The sequence below is a fragment of the Cajanus cajan genome, chromosome 9, assembly GCF_000230855.2.
Source record: "Cajanus cajan strain Asha chromosome 9, NIPB_CcT2T_4, whole genome shotgun sequence".
Taxonomy (NCBI): domain Eukaryota; kingdom Viridiplantae; phylum Streptophyta; class Magnoliopsida; order Fabales; family Fabaceae; genus Cajanus; species Cajanus cajan.
Genome location: NC_138525.1, coordinates 41820377 through 41834417, shown reverse-complemented (window position 1 = coordinate 41834417; position 14041 = coordinate 41820377). Strand labels below are relative to the sequence as shown.

Sequence of the window (14041 nt, the reverse complement as noted above, 5' to 3'; positions counted from 1 at the left end):
TCAGAATTCGGTTCCCCGGGAACCGAATTCTGAGTTGAAAAAACAAAAAAAAATACATTTTGGTGCTCAGAATTCGGTTTCCCGGGAACCGAATTCTGAGCTTGAACAGTGAATAGTTCTATCTGTGTAAATAAACCTGCACAGTGGTTATTTGGGTATTTAAAAAAAAAAAATAATATTTACGTAAAAAATTCTGGAGGTTGAGGTATTTGTCAGAATTTTTATATTTTCTAAAGGTTTATTAAGACCGCAGAATAGCAATAATTTTTCTATTAGAAATGCTAATTTGTATGAAAAAGGAATTTGTGCAAATTTGGACGAATGTATATTTCACTAAAAGGAAATATTTTAATATTTTAAAATTTAATTAAAATATATAATTACAAAAATTTAGACATCCAGATAAGAGTTAGTATGTTTTTTTTTTTTTAACATTTTTTCTTTCGTGCTGAATAGTCCTTGCTTTATTAAATTCATTAAAGTAAAACTAACAATAGATGAATTAGACTACGAATGACATTATTTTCTAGTGTAAAAGAAAAAAGACTACGGATGACATTTTAGACCCATTTATAATGGGTATATATATATATATATATATATATATATATATATATATATATATATATATATATATATATATATATATATATATAATACTTACAATTAGCAGAATTTTTAATTATTATATATTTTGAGTCTAAATCTAAAGAATTATCGATAAAAAAAAATTTGTATGAGTGAGGGATATGAATATTATGATTCTCAACTTCTACACGTACTTAATTCATACATCTATATTATATATTTTCTGCATTTAAATTTTAATTTTGGATATTATTTTTCAGGGTGTAGTATAATTTTAATTTATTTTATATTTAATTTTTGTTTTAAATAATAATGTTTGATATATACTTAATATTAGATAGTATCATTGATGTCATATATATTAAAATAAATAGGTATTTATTCAAACCATTTACTTAAACACATTTGTAATATAGGCAGCTCCTACTTATTATTTTACTATTTCATTTAATAAAATACATATAGAGACATAGCTTTTAATTTTATAATATAAAAATTAAATTATTGATATTTTTTTTTATATTTTTTACTTCACTTAAACGTTTATACTTTATTCGTATAAAATCAAAAAATTAAAAATTAAAATTTAAATAACTACATCTTTGTCATTATTTTCCTTTCTTATCATAATTGGTCATTTAGAATATATTAAATGAGATATAGAAAAGATTTAGAAAAATATTTTTTATAAGATTATTTTTTTATATTATAGCTTGTATATTAATATATGTTAATGTACATAAGTATATATAAGTTATGCCTTAGTTAGTTTTTTATTCTTTTTTATTTATTTTAAACTCTTAATTTTAGTATAATAGAGTAAATTATATTTTTTATCATGTAAATTAAAAAAAGATTTATACATGTATCTAAAAATACAATTTTTGATTAATTTAAAATAAAATTTATTAACCTATTTAACATTATTAATATAAAATAAACTTTTAGATATATAAATAAATAAAACAAATTTTAAAAAGGACATAGGAGACATATAAAAATAATTATAATAAATAATAAGTTAATTTTAAATTTTAATTTTATAAAGAAGGTAGAACCCATGACGTAACCCATAAATGAAGCTTTCAAATTTTTGGAAGTATCGAAATTAGTGACTGAACAAGCTCTAACCCTATATATAAATGATGGTTCTAACAAGTGTTTTGAATTCAATAATACTACACTTCATTGTTGCCCTATTTGGCTGCAAGATACTCTAGAGTTTCTGAAGCCATGACGTCTCCCTCGTCGCAACCACAAACTTTGTCCTTTAGTGCCAAATTTGACCCCTCAAATCCTCTAGAATTTCTCAGCAAAGCATTCAAATTGGTGGCGCAAAGAAGTAACTTTCTTGAAAAGAACACTGCGGAGAAGGAGATTGTCTTGGCGGCACGCACAGCCAAAGAGACCGTCTTGAACGAAAAGAAAGACAGACAAGTCAAAACCACGGAAGAGAAAAAGAAGGTTGCACTTGCAGTGGTAGAGAAGAAAGACAAGGAAGTGGAAACCAACGAAGACAAAAAGAAGCCACGTGAATAATCAATCAATGTTCTCTTCTTTCATTCTTCATTAACTCTTAATGTCAACATTCTTATTTGTTTTTTTTCTTTTTCTTCAGAGCAAAACGATGGCAATGGCATGGATTTAGAAAATTACTCGTGGCAACAGACCACTACGGAGATCATTATTATTCCTCCTGTGCCTGCTGGAATGAAATCTGAAAATATTGATTTAACGATAAAGGAGAACCTTCTGAAAATTAAATTCAGAGGCCATTCACCTATTATCAATGTAAGTTTATATAATTTATTGCTTTCATATTATATATCTTAGTTTGTTTTCTTGATTCTCAATTTAAAATATTTTCAAGATAATCGATCTTAAAAGTCCAACTTTTAAGATCGATTGACGACCGATCTTAAAAGATTACTTTTAAGATCATATCTTTTAAGATTGGTCAAAAAATCGATCTTAAAACTAAAAAATAACCAATTTTAAAAGTATTTTTTTACTAGTATTTATATAATTTATTGCTTATTCTTCCATATTATATATCTTAGTTTGTTTTCTTGATTCCCAATTTAAAACATTTTCAGGGTGAGCCATATGCACCCCTCAAGTCAGAAGATTGTTTTGGTTGCGGTAAAGGATCACTTAATTATATATCTACCAAAAATATTTTTAATAATTCATTAGCATCTTGATGGGTCTAAGTTTGTGTAGAGAGATATTGTAGTATGTGCATGAGCTAATATTAAGAGTTCTATATGTAGTTGTGTTTGTTCTAGGATTAATTGGAGGGTGTTAATTATTCTGTTTATTTGGAGTAAGAGCTAATGATCTTTTAACAGTGTCACTGATTGTTTACAAATATATTTTGCCCACAATCCAGAAGATGATCACGGTACAACTTATATTATTTTGACCAAACAACAAAAGGGGTGGTGGAAAAGTTTGATGAAGGGTGATCCCGAAATCGTTATCTCAAAACTTGAACATGATTACCCCGTACCTGATCCGGAAACTCGAGGGGAAATGACAAGAATTATGGTAATTGATTGATTATTATTACTTGTCAATATTTTAACTTGCAGTTGTAAATTTTGATTTTGATATGTTATTGTATTCATGTTTTAGTACTTTTCATGGGAAGTGAATTTCATCTTCATTGTCGTAATATCCGTAGAAGACAACTTGGCTTGTTTAATTTGTTTAGTGTTGTTCTTGTATCACATTGAGATGTGCGTAAACATATATTGAAATGACATTGTTTTGGATTCTAGAATATCTTTTGGTTATTGGCAAGTATTTCGAATTTTTACAGTTTCAGCCTATGCTAAAGTATATGGGCGTCACTAGAATCAAATCTTTGAATGAGCAGCAAAAGCAGGAATTGTCGAAGGCAATAGAATCCGTTAATATCACGATGAAGAAACATGATAGACTGTTGAGAAAATTATGGTAATTGTTTGACCATTGTTACTTGTTAATATAAACTTGCAGTTCTCTTAGATCTGTTATTGAATTCATATTTTGGAAGTGAGTTCCATCTATTTAATGTGATTAACATTATAAAGGTATTTAATTAAAGTTAATTGTCATACTATCAATCAAATGAAGCTAACTTAGCTTGTTTAATTTGTTTAGTATTCTTGTATCTCATTGAATTTTGTCTATAATATCTCTCAATAGATGGCTTGGTGTTACGTGAAAAGTATGTCCAAAAGCAAAAGTATATGGCCCTCCCTAAACATAGACTAATGATTTTACCTTATTTTTGCAGAATCCAGAGATATGGACTTCAAATGGTGTTGAGATCTTGTTGTGTGTGTCTGTGTTTTTTTTTTCTTTAGGTCTGATATTTGATACATATGGTGGTTATACCATTCTTATAATGTTGGTACCGATGTTGCTGTTTCATGTGGTTGTGAGTGAACATCATGAACTTTGTTCATAATAATTGATAGTTGATTTTAGGTGCATGAAATATAAACAAATATAGGATGACATGTTGTTCTCTTATTTCGCCTTTTCGAATAATGTTCTCTGAGCTCATATTCTCGTAATTATTATTCTCTATTCATTTTAGATTCAACTGCTTAACGAACAAAAGTATTATTAGGAGTTTCTCGATGTTTGGCATTTCATAAACAAAAGCAATGTACTTCACTACATAGAATATTCGGAAAACACAATAGAATCATAGTTCTATTAGCTGTTAGGGATATATTTTTGTTGAGAAGAGGATTATGTCTTATCTATAACAATAGATAAAAGAATAATTGGTTTTGGTCTTCACAAATTTTAAGACCATTCTACCCTTTATTGTATGTATATTTCCCTCTTAAACTAATAACAATTTTGTTTTGTTTGATGTCCTTTATAAATTTTTTACCGTTATGATTGGTCACTTGATCACCTCTCATTTCCTTCCTGTGCACTCTTACTATCAAACATGTTATTGTCACACCTAGCTAAAAAAAAAATAAAAATGCAACCGCACTTCTTTCCAATTTTCATTCAACCTCTCTCTACCTCCTTTATTTCTTCAAGATTAGATACCTATAAAGCTCTCTCTATCTTCACATTAGACCAATTTCTTCACTGTACCTAAGTTCCCACTTTTCTTCTTTCTTCTTAATATTATTGCTTCTACTGTTCGATTTGCACTTCAATTTCTTCACCTATTTTTCTATCCAAATCGTCTTGCATGATTGTCTCTAATAATAGTATATTTATTTTTGGATTCATAGATTGACAAAATAATTGAATCAAGTTGCTTGATTAATTTTGATTTTGAAAATTTATATATTGTGATAGATTATTGTTGTTTTCTCTATTGACTTCCTCAAACATTGATGAACTCCTCCTCCCCATTCTTTTTATGCATGTATTCTTTAAAGTTAATAAATGGAAGTAATGGTGAATGATATAATACTTGTTATAGGTTGTGAGGAACAGAGACCGCAATGGCACACCAACATGCAAAAGGCCGTGTGGATGCCATGTGAATTATGGCTTTTGGTTTGGTAACAGTATAAACATTTGGTTTCTTTATGCATGCTTCTTTAAATACATTACACCATCATTCAATCACTAAACAATTCAATGTATATTTATCCATTTCTTAATAATTCATTTGACTTTGCTCTCATCTTATTTTGTACTTTATGTTTTTTTATTTGTATATATTAATTTTTTTCCTTTATGTTTGAAGCAAGGATGTTTAATACTTCTCCATACCATATTTTTTTTGCTACTTGATTACTATTATGGTACCAAGGAGAGCATGAACAAATGAACGTGAGAATAGTTTCAACTACATGTGTTTTACTCGTTCGAAAGGTATATATATACTCTTCAACACAAGCCCCCTTTTCTCCTTCATTTTCTCTTTTCTTTTTATTAATTCATTTTTCTTTGATTTCTTTGATGGTTGGCATATAATAGGTAACATGAATGAAAGCAAGAAGCACTTAATTAGATACAAATTTAATTAATTGGAAAAGAGAAATTATTTTTCCTTTATTTAGCAGGTGACTTTTTATCTCACTATATTTTTTGTCTTTTGGTTTGTAAGTGAGTTATTTGAGAAGACGCATCAAAGGTAGCCTATAGGTCTCAACATCAAACCTTAAAAGGTTGGTTGTTTTTGGCCCGAAATGGTTCAAGTGAGAAAAAGAGTGATATCCAGCCCATGATGCAACTAAACCAGAGAAAATGTACCATAGTGTATTCGTCTCTGTAAACTAAGGAGTTCTAAACATGTACATCTTAGGAACAAAACCTTAGAGAGTGTAGATCATATATGTATCCTCTTTGTGAAAGTAACCCAAACACTCAAACCTGATTATACATTTATCATCTGTAAAGCCTGAAGAGGCTATGGAAAGAATACTTGTAAAGCCTAGAAAGGCTAGTCAAAGAATACTCACTGCTAGCTAGAAGTGGCTGATAAGAATATACTAGTGTCGATAAGTGAAGCCGACGGACCAGGAGGTGGTCAAGAATACTCACTACTAACTAGAAGTGGCTGATAAGAAAATACTAGCGCTGGTGAGTGAAGCTGGCGGGCTAGGAGTGGTCGAGAATACTTGAGGAACCAGAAGTGGTTTAAGAATACTAGAGCTGGTGAGTGAAGCTAGCCAACCAGGAGTGGATGAGAATATTCGTGACCAGGAGTGGTCATGACTTGGGTGGTCTAGAATATTCATGACCAGGAGTGGTCGTGACCTGGGTAGTCTATAATACTCATTACTAGCCTGAAGAGGCTGATAAGAAAATAGTAGCGTTGATGAGTGAAGTCAATGGGCCAGAAGTGGTTGATAATACTTATGTACTTAATTGCATATTTCGTGGAACCCTTCATTTGAAGGAGACTGGACGTAGCTTAGTTTGAGCGAACCAGTATAAAAATACTTGCACTATTTTATTAAGCTTTAGACGCACTTTCACATAGTTGATTTAACCTACTGAAAACTTCGTCCATCGTTTATCATTTGTTACAACTATCTTCAGACGAAAACCACTCATGTTTAATTTATTATCATAAAGGACGACTTGTGGTTAAAAAGCATTTTCTCTAAGTAGACGATGAAATTCCCAGACGAAGAATCATTTTGTTAAACCAAACCTGGGTAGTTTCTTTTTATTTAACATTTACTAACATCATTTTACAGGACGAAAAAAAGTCTTCTTGAGAAAAAGTTTTTAAAATACCTTTGTTCACTCACACACATATTCAACCCGCTAACTTCAGTATTTGTTATGATTGTGTGTCTGTTGCCTAACATGTATTTCTACATCTGAACCTAAGTGAGATGTTTCTCGCTCCCTTGTTTCTCTATGTGTATTTTTATTGTGTTGCAGGTGATCATCAACATAAGGATGTTGATGATAAGGTTTAAGTCTCATTATGGGGTGTGCTCTGATAGGACATGTGACATTGGGGCTTAGTTAGGATTAATTTAGAATGTTACTCTTGTTAAATTGCTTAGAAGATATTGATTTTATTCTTTTGTAATTTCCGCATTAAACTATGATTTATGATTTATGAATGTGATCTCTTTACCCTTATGTGGTTAGAGACTTGGATTTTATTTATGAAGGATTTTATTTATCTCTATTCATTGTATAATTGTGTATGTGCGGTAGAGGGTGTCACAGTTTTGATATAAATTAGAGTGCTCTGTGGGTTGTTATGGGAAACCTTATGAAGTGAAATCATATATGATCTTTGGATGAATTTTGAGGCATTATATGTAAAATTAATGATGGGTTCGTGTTTTGGGTAATATTTGAAGTGTTTTGACCAATTGAAATATTGTATAACTGGCTGGTTGTAAATAAATGTGTGAAATCATAAAGTTGGGTCTATGACCTTCTTGCTTCGTATGATATGAATTGTGAATTGAATGTGTATGATGTTGGATAATTTCTTGGTATGGTTTATGTGCTATTCTGATGTATATGAGTATGAGAAGTTCCTTGTATGAAACTATGTAAATATGATATGAAATTGTGAAAAGTGAACGTGTGACCTGTGACATGATAGTATGAGATAACATGATATGAGATATAAGAATCGGTGATATGAGATTTTGGTTTTATTTATGAAAGATTTTAATTTCTATTTATTGTGTAATTATGTATGCGGGGTATAGGGTGTCACAGGTTGATCTGGTATAAAAAACAACTTTAAAATAGGAGAATAACAAACAAATTTATATATAAAAGATTATTGAGTTGTGAAAGGCTATAAATACACATCTTAGTTTGATTTTGGTGTATGATGAGATAAAACATTGACATTGGTTGACCATTTGATACCTTCAATGATTTGAAAGATTTCCTTAAATTTACATTTGAAACTTGATTATGAATTATTAGGGAAAAAACATTCAAGTTGTAACAAGCATAAACTCCATGACTATCTTGACCAAAAATTCAAGAAAACACCATAATAATTCTTCATTTGCAAGCATAATAAACACAAAAAATTATAATGACAATTTTCAATCAAATAAATAGAAAAACATTTATAAAGAATGACAATAACATGCAAAATTAAAGAAAAAAAATACATTGAATGTGAGTTTTTTTTTTGTTAGTAATCTATTCACAATATTGTTTCTCAAGCACATGAAATCATAGTATGATTTTAAGCCAAGTGTTGGTACAATGCTTTCTAATTCTTATTATCTCAAAAGGGATAAGGATGCTTCGAAAGGTTATTTGATACAAGATAGGACTACCACCTTTGTGTGAAGGTCATTTTGTTAAAATATGAAAGATGAAACATAACATTAAATACAAAAGTCAAGTGAGTAAATAAACAAATAAGGAAATGGATAATAACAAATTTTGGTTAAGATTATCTAATTTCAATAATTTTTATATGATGGAAGAGCATGGACCAAAGGTCCAACCACTAGAGTATGACTAGAAGATTACTTGAAGATTTGACTACTTTAGAGCTTAGTGGGCCTAATGGGCTTGGTGGGCCTAGGGTTCTCTTCACTTGGACTTTACATGCATGACCACCTCTTTATTGCATGTTTAGCAGTGTAGGAACTCATGTTGTTTTGGTCTTGTATTATGGACCTTAGATTAGGATTTTTGGCCTTTAGGCTTGTTGGGCCTAGTTTTGGGCTTCATGGGCCTTTGGGTTTTTGATACCCAATATTGGGCTCATTTTCATTTATGTAATTTTCCTTTTCATTGTATTTGATTGGCCATTTTATTTAGGCCATTAGAATAGGAATATTGGAGGATTAATTAAATAGGTTAATTAGGCTAAACTAGATTTAATTTGGAATGCATTTAAGTTGCATTTGAGTCACATGGTTGGCGCCACTTGTGGCTGAACATGTGCACTTTCAAATCAAACCTAAAAATGCTTCCTAAATTAAATTTAGATGCATTAGAGCACCTAGGATCACGACAATGCACATGGGAGTAGAGATTTGAATTCAAATCTAGGCGCCAAATGTGATGCTTGAACCTTGGGGCCATTTTGCTTGCTAGCCGAGCCTATATATGCTTAATCCCTCCATTCTTTAGTCACTTTTGAATATATGAGAACTTCTGAAATTTGCTTAAGCCATATTCTCTCCCAAAAGTCACCAAGAGCCTTAGTCCTAGTTTTAGGAAAATCTTCGCTCCTAGCCTTGACCGTGAGCTCTCTTTTGTTCCTTTAGCTTGGATGCTTCCATCCCTAGCCTAGGAGCAACCGTTACTTGTTTCATGTTCATCTTCCTCAAGGTGTCATCCAGATTCTAACTCAAGAAGGAGATCCTTAGCATTTGGTGTATGCTAAAGAAGATAGATCTGATGGAGGACCATCCTTGAAGCATCATATAGGGCCTATCACAAGGTCCATGGCTAGGAGAGTAGAGAAAGATGAAGAACACACCACACCAAAGGCCATGATCATCATGTGTGTGGAATTTTAGCCATCTCCTTAATTTGTTGCTTCCTTTTCCCATTTTGCCCTTGTATTTTGGGGTACATTAGATATTAGGATTTTATTTTGTATTTTTATTTAGCCTTTGTATTATGGGGAAAAATTAGTCTCAAGATTTATTTTAGGACTTAAGCCTTATTTTTAAGGTCAAAAGTCCATTTCTTTCTTTTTTTTGACCTAAGGGTAATTTAGTCTTTTAGGAGGGATGAGACCCATTTTATTTGGGATGCATTTAGGGTTCATTTAGGGTGCATTTGGACACCAAAATTTTGGCCAAATGCTCCCAAGAAACCCTATATGCCTTTCTTTCCCTATAAGTACTCTAGGTAACCCACCTTGTAGCCACTTTGGAAATTAATGAATTTGAGTGAGCCTTTGTGCCTCTTCATTCCTTCCTTAGTCCCCTAGGAACTCCATGGCCCCCTATCCTCTCCTCTCTACCTAGAGTGAGCTTGGGTCTTCCTTGGTTGGCCTTCATCATCCTAAGTGAAGTGAGCTAGCCTAAAGGAGCACTAGTGCAAAAAGAGCCTTTTACGTCACCTAAATTACGTCGGAATAGGTTAACACCGACGTTATAAAAACGCGGTGGCAGAACGGTAAATAAAGAGAGCTAATTTACGTCGGCCTGGTGGGGGTCCGACGTAAATTATCAATTCTACGTCGGAGCAGTATACAAGCCGACGTAGAATTGCTAATTTACGTCGGACCCCACCAAGCCGACGTAAATTAGCCTCGTATTCCCGCATAAAAGAATCGTTCACGTACGCATGGAGAATTCAAAATTTTCAACCCAAACTCATCTCCCGCTTCCTTCTCAAATCGTGGCTCTTCGTTGATCTACATCTTGCTCTTTTCTTCGTTTTCTTCACTTTTCTTCACAGCAAGGTATTCATTTCCTATTTTCGTTTTCTTCACATGACACAATGTTTTCTCACTGAAAAAAATGGATTTTTTCATGTTTAAGGTTGCATTTGTCCTCGTGAGGGTCTTTAAGGTAACTCATCTTCTTCTACTTACTACTTTCTTCGTGCATTCTGAGTTTTCGAAGCTGAGTTTTTGTGCATTCTATTTTTTTCCCAGCAGAACGGGCCGTTCTGGTTGGAGAACGGGCCGTTCTCCAACCAGAACGGCCCGTTCTGCTTGTAGTCATGTTTCTTTTTTTTTTTAAATTTTTTACAACTTTTTACGTCGGACTTTGTAATGTCCGACGTAAATTTACGTCGGTTTTCGCGCCCCGACGTAAAATTTACGTCTCCCGCTTCTACGTCGTACCGTTTTCCGACGTAAAACCCCCTAAAATGACCGACGTAAAATCTATATTCTGTACCAGTGGAGCTACACCACCAAACACCATCCATTTCTCTCCTTCATTTTGTGCGTCACCCTTCACCTTCCCAAACACCAAATCCTGCACTTCCATACCCTTGAAGAGATCATCCTTCACATCATATCAACCTTGGAGAAGAGAAGGAATCAACCACTAACTCTCATGGAGAAGTTGGTTCCATCATGTGGTATCAAGAGCCATGGTTGTCTTCAAGGGTAACTTGTCTCTTCTCTTTTGTGTCTTCTAAATGTTTTTTGTACCCATATTTGGACCCATTTTATGACAAAAACTGTGGCTGGACATTAAGGAAATGACCTTACACTAATTGATTTCATTTAAGGACAAGGAACATTAAACACTTAATTCTATTCTAGAACCCTTCTAGGATTTTCCTTTGAGTGCTTGCCTTCTTAAATGTGGCTTAATTTTTTGCTTGTCTTTCTTGGTATTCCTTGTGTTTTGTCTCATCAATATTCCTCTTGAGTTTAGCCTTCCTAATTGAGCATTTTTAGTTTTTATTTCTTGGCCTCCTTTCTTGCTCTTGGTTGGTTTGTTTCACTTGGTGTAGATGAAGCCTACTTCCACAATTCCATGCAATTTTGGGGAAGATTGAGTTGGAGGAGTTGGCCATGAGATCCAAAGAGCTTTGGGAGGGAACCATCACAAACATAGAGTGCCAAACACATCGGGAGGAAACTAACCAAGTTTTCTCATTGTGAAGGGAACACCAAATTGGAGTTTGAAGAATTTTCTTGTTTTGTTTATTTACTCTTTCTTTTGTGCCAATTTTGTGTTGTTTTGATTGGGCCACTTGTGTCTTGGTCCTTATTCATTCAATTGGGTTGTAAATTGGCCTCTTAAATTAATTAGTTTTTAGGAGTAGTTTCATTTAGTACTTGTGGAAGTGTCTTGAAAACCCCCAAGGTCACTTCAAGCTTCCACACTAGGACTTCCGACTAGTATATGCTTTATTGCTTTCCTTTAATTCTCTTAGTTGTTAGCATAATTCCTTAGATTGTTGTATGTTCGTTTAGAGGCTTCCAAAGTTGCCTACTAAGGGTCCGAACACACACTCACTCATGTGTTAAAATTGTTTTTGTGAGAAAAGTGAAAAGGGGCTTAGTGATTTCTACTTGAAAAGGCTTGGTTTTTAAGAGACTCTTTGTAGTCCACCTCCCTTGATAGTTCACTTTGTGCACTTAGGCCTCCTATCACTACTCTTGCACTCAAAAGCTTTTGTGAAAACCTTTTATCACTCACTCTTTGTGAAAATATTTTCAAGAACCTCTTTGTGAAAACCTTTCTTGATCAAAGATGAGTGATCATTCAAGTGTAAGGGGTCAAAATACTCATAGTAGTAGACATAGTTTTAGGGATGAGCTTAGAGAACTTAGGGAGTATATAAAAATAAAAGAAGAAAAAAATGCAAAAAGAGAGGAAGAATATAAGAGAAAAGAGAGAGAAAATGAGAAAAAAAATAAGGAAATAAAAGAGATGTTAGCAAAACTAGTCATGGGAGGGGGAGTTGAGGGATCCAACCCAAGGGTAAGCATCCCTAGAAGTGAAAGTGAGGGTAGTCAACACCCTACAAACCCCCTAAGTGATAGCCATTATAGTAGTCATCACAATGATGATTACTATCAAAGGCCACCAAGAACACAAAGACCAAGACCAAGGGAGTCTTCCAATAAGGAACCCAACGTTACTCTTCCCTCATTTCATGGCAAAGACAATGTTGAAACATATTTAGATTGGGAAATGAAAGTTGAACAACTTTTTTCTTGCCATGGAATAAGTGAAGAGAAAAAGGTTTCTTTAGCCACCCTTAGCTTCCAAGGGCATGTTATGTATTGGTGGACCTCTTTAGAAAAAGAAAGAAGAATGCATCATGAACCCCCAATTCAATATTGGAATGAACTCCGTAGTGCCTTAAAGAGGAGGCATATTCCCCCATACTATGACCGTGAGCTTATGGATAAGCTTCAAAGGTTGAAACAAGGTTCATCTAGTGTGGAGGAATATAGGCAACAAATGGAGTTACTTATGATGAGGGCGGGTATAAGGGAAGAAGAGAGGACTACCATTTCTAGATTTCAAAGTGGCCTAAATCTTGAAATAAGAGACAAAGTTGAACTCTTACCTTATATAGATTTCAATGAGCTTGTTCAACTTTGTTCAAGAGTGGAGCATCAACTCAAAAGAAAATTTTTTAGAAAAGACTTCACTCCCTCTTATTCCAAGAACTTCAAGAAGGAGGGCCCCTCTTCCAAACCTTATTCCAAAGAAAAAGAGCAAGAAAAAGAAAAATATTCTTTTAAAGCACCTTCCAAAGATGCTAAAACAAGTGACATCAAGTGTTTTAAGTGTCTTGGCCGTGGGCACATTGCTTCTCAATGCCCAACAAAGAAAACCATGATTTTAAGGGGCCAAGATCACTATAGTAGCCTTGATGAAGCTACGTCATCATCTTCGAGTGATGAAGAAGAAGTTTTAGAGTCCGAGGAAGAAACTTACCCATGTGAAGGAGACTTATTAATGGTAAGAACGCTTCTTGGGAACCAATCTAGTAATTTAGACCAATCCCAAAGAGAGAACTTGTTTCATACAAGATGCAAGGTTTTAGAAAATACTTGTTCTCTCATTGTGAATAGTGGGTCTAGTTGTAATTGTTGTAGTACTAGATTGGTTAACAAGTTAGCCTTGACTACTCTACCTCACCCTAAACCTTACAAGTTACAATGGATAAATGAGGAGGGAGGTATTGTGATCAACCAACAAGTAAATGTACCTATCTCCATTGGCAAGTATAAAGATGAAATTTTATGTGATATAGTGCCATTGGATGCTAGTCACATTTTACTTGGAAGGCCTTGGCAATTTGACAAGAAAACTATTCATGAAGGCCTTTCTAATAAAATAAGTTTCCACAACTTGGGCAAGAAAATTGTGTTATGTCCTCTATCACCTTCCCAAGTGAGTGAGGACCAACTCAAAATGAAGGCCAAAAGAGAAGAGGATGGAAAAAAAATAATAAGAAAACAAAAGAAAGAATAAAAAGGTATCCCTTTAAAAGCTAAAGAAGGGGAAGAGAAGGTATCAAGTTTAGAGGCAAGTGTCCCCTTTAAAGAAGTTGCTCACAAAAGTCACTTATCCATTAAAAA

At 33.2% G+C, this 14041-nt stretch overlaps 1 protein-coding gene across 2 annotated transcripts; it reads left to right on the top strand.

Annotated features, from left to right (window-relative positions):
• The first annotated feature begins 1308 nt into the window (after window positions 1-1308).
• On the top strand, window positions 1309-7165 carry LOC109792917 (protein BOBBER 1). 2 transcript variants are annotated; one of them, XM_083064479.1, is made up of 6 exons: window positions 1309-2119; window positions 2207-2379; window positions 2685-2730; window positions 2981-3138; window positions 3413-3549; window positions 5036-7165. In XM_083064479.1, exons 1-6 carry the CDS (start codon window positions 1822-1824, stop codon window positions 5040-5042), a joined length of 819 nt encoding a protein of 272 aa, XP_082920605.1. In that variant the 5' UTR covers window positions 1309-1821; the 3' UTR covers window positions 5043-7165. The 2 variants fall into 2 exon arrangements, with proteins under 2 accessions (XP_082920605.1, XP_082920606.1); XM_083064480.1 differs by lacking the exon at window positions 5036-7165 and adding an exon at window positions 3872-4975 and having other exon boundaries at window positions 1311-2119.
• Window positions 7166-14041: the final 6876 nt, after the last annotated feature.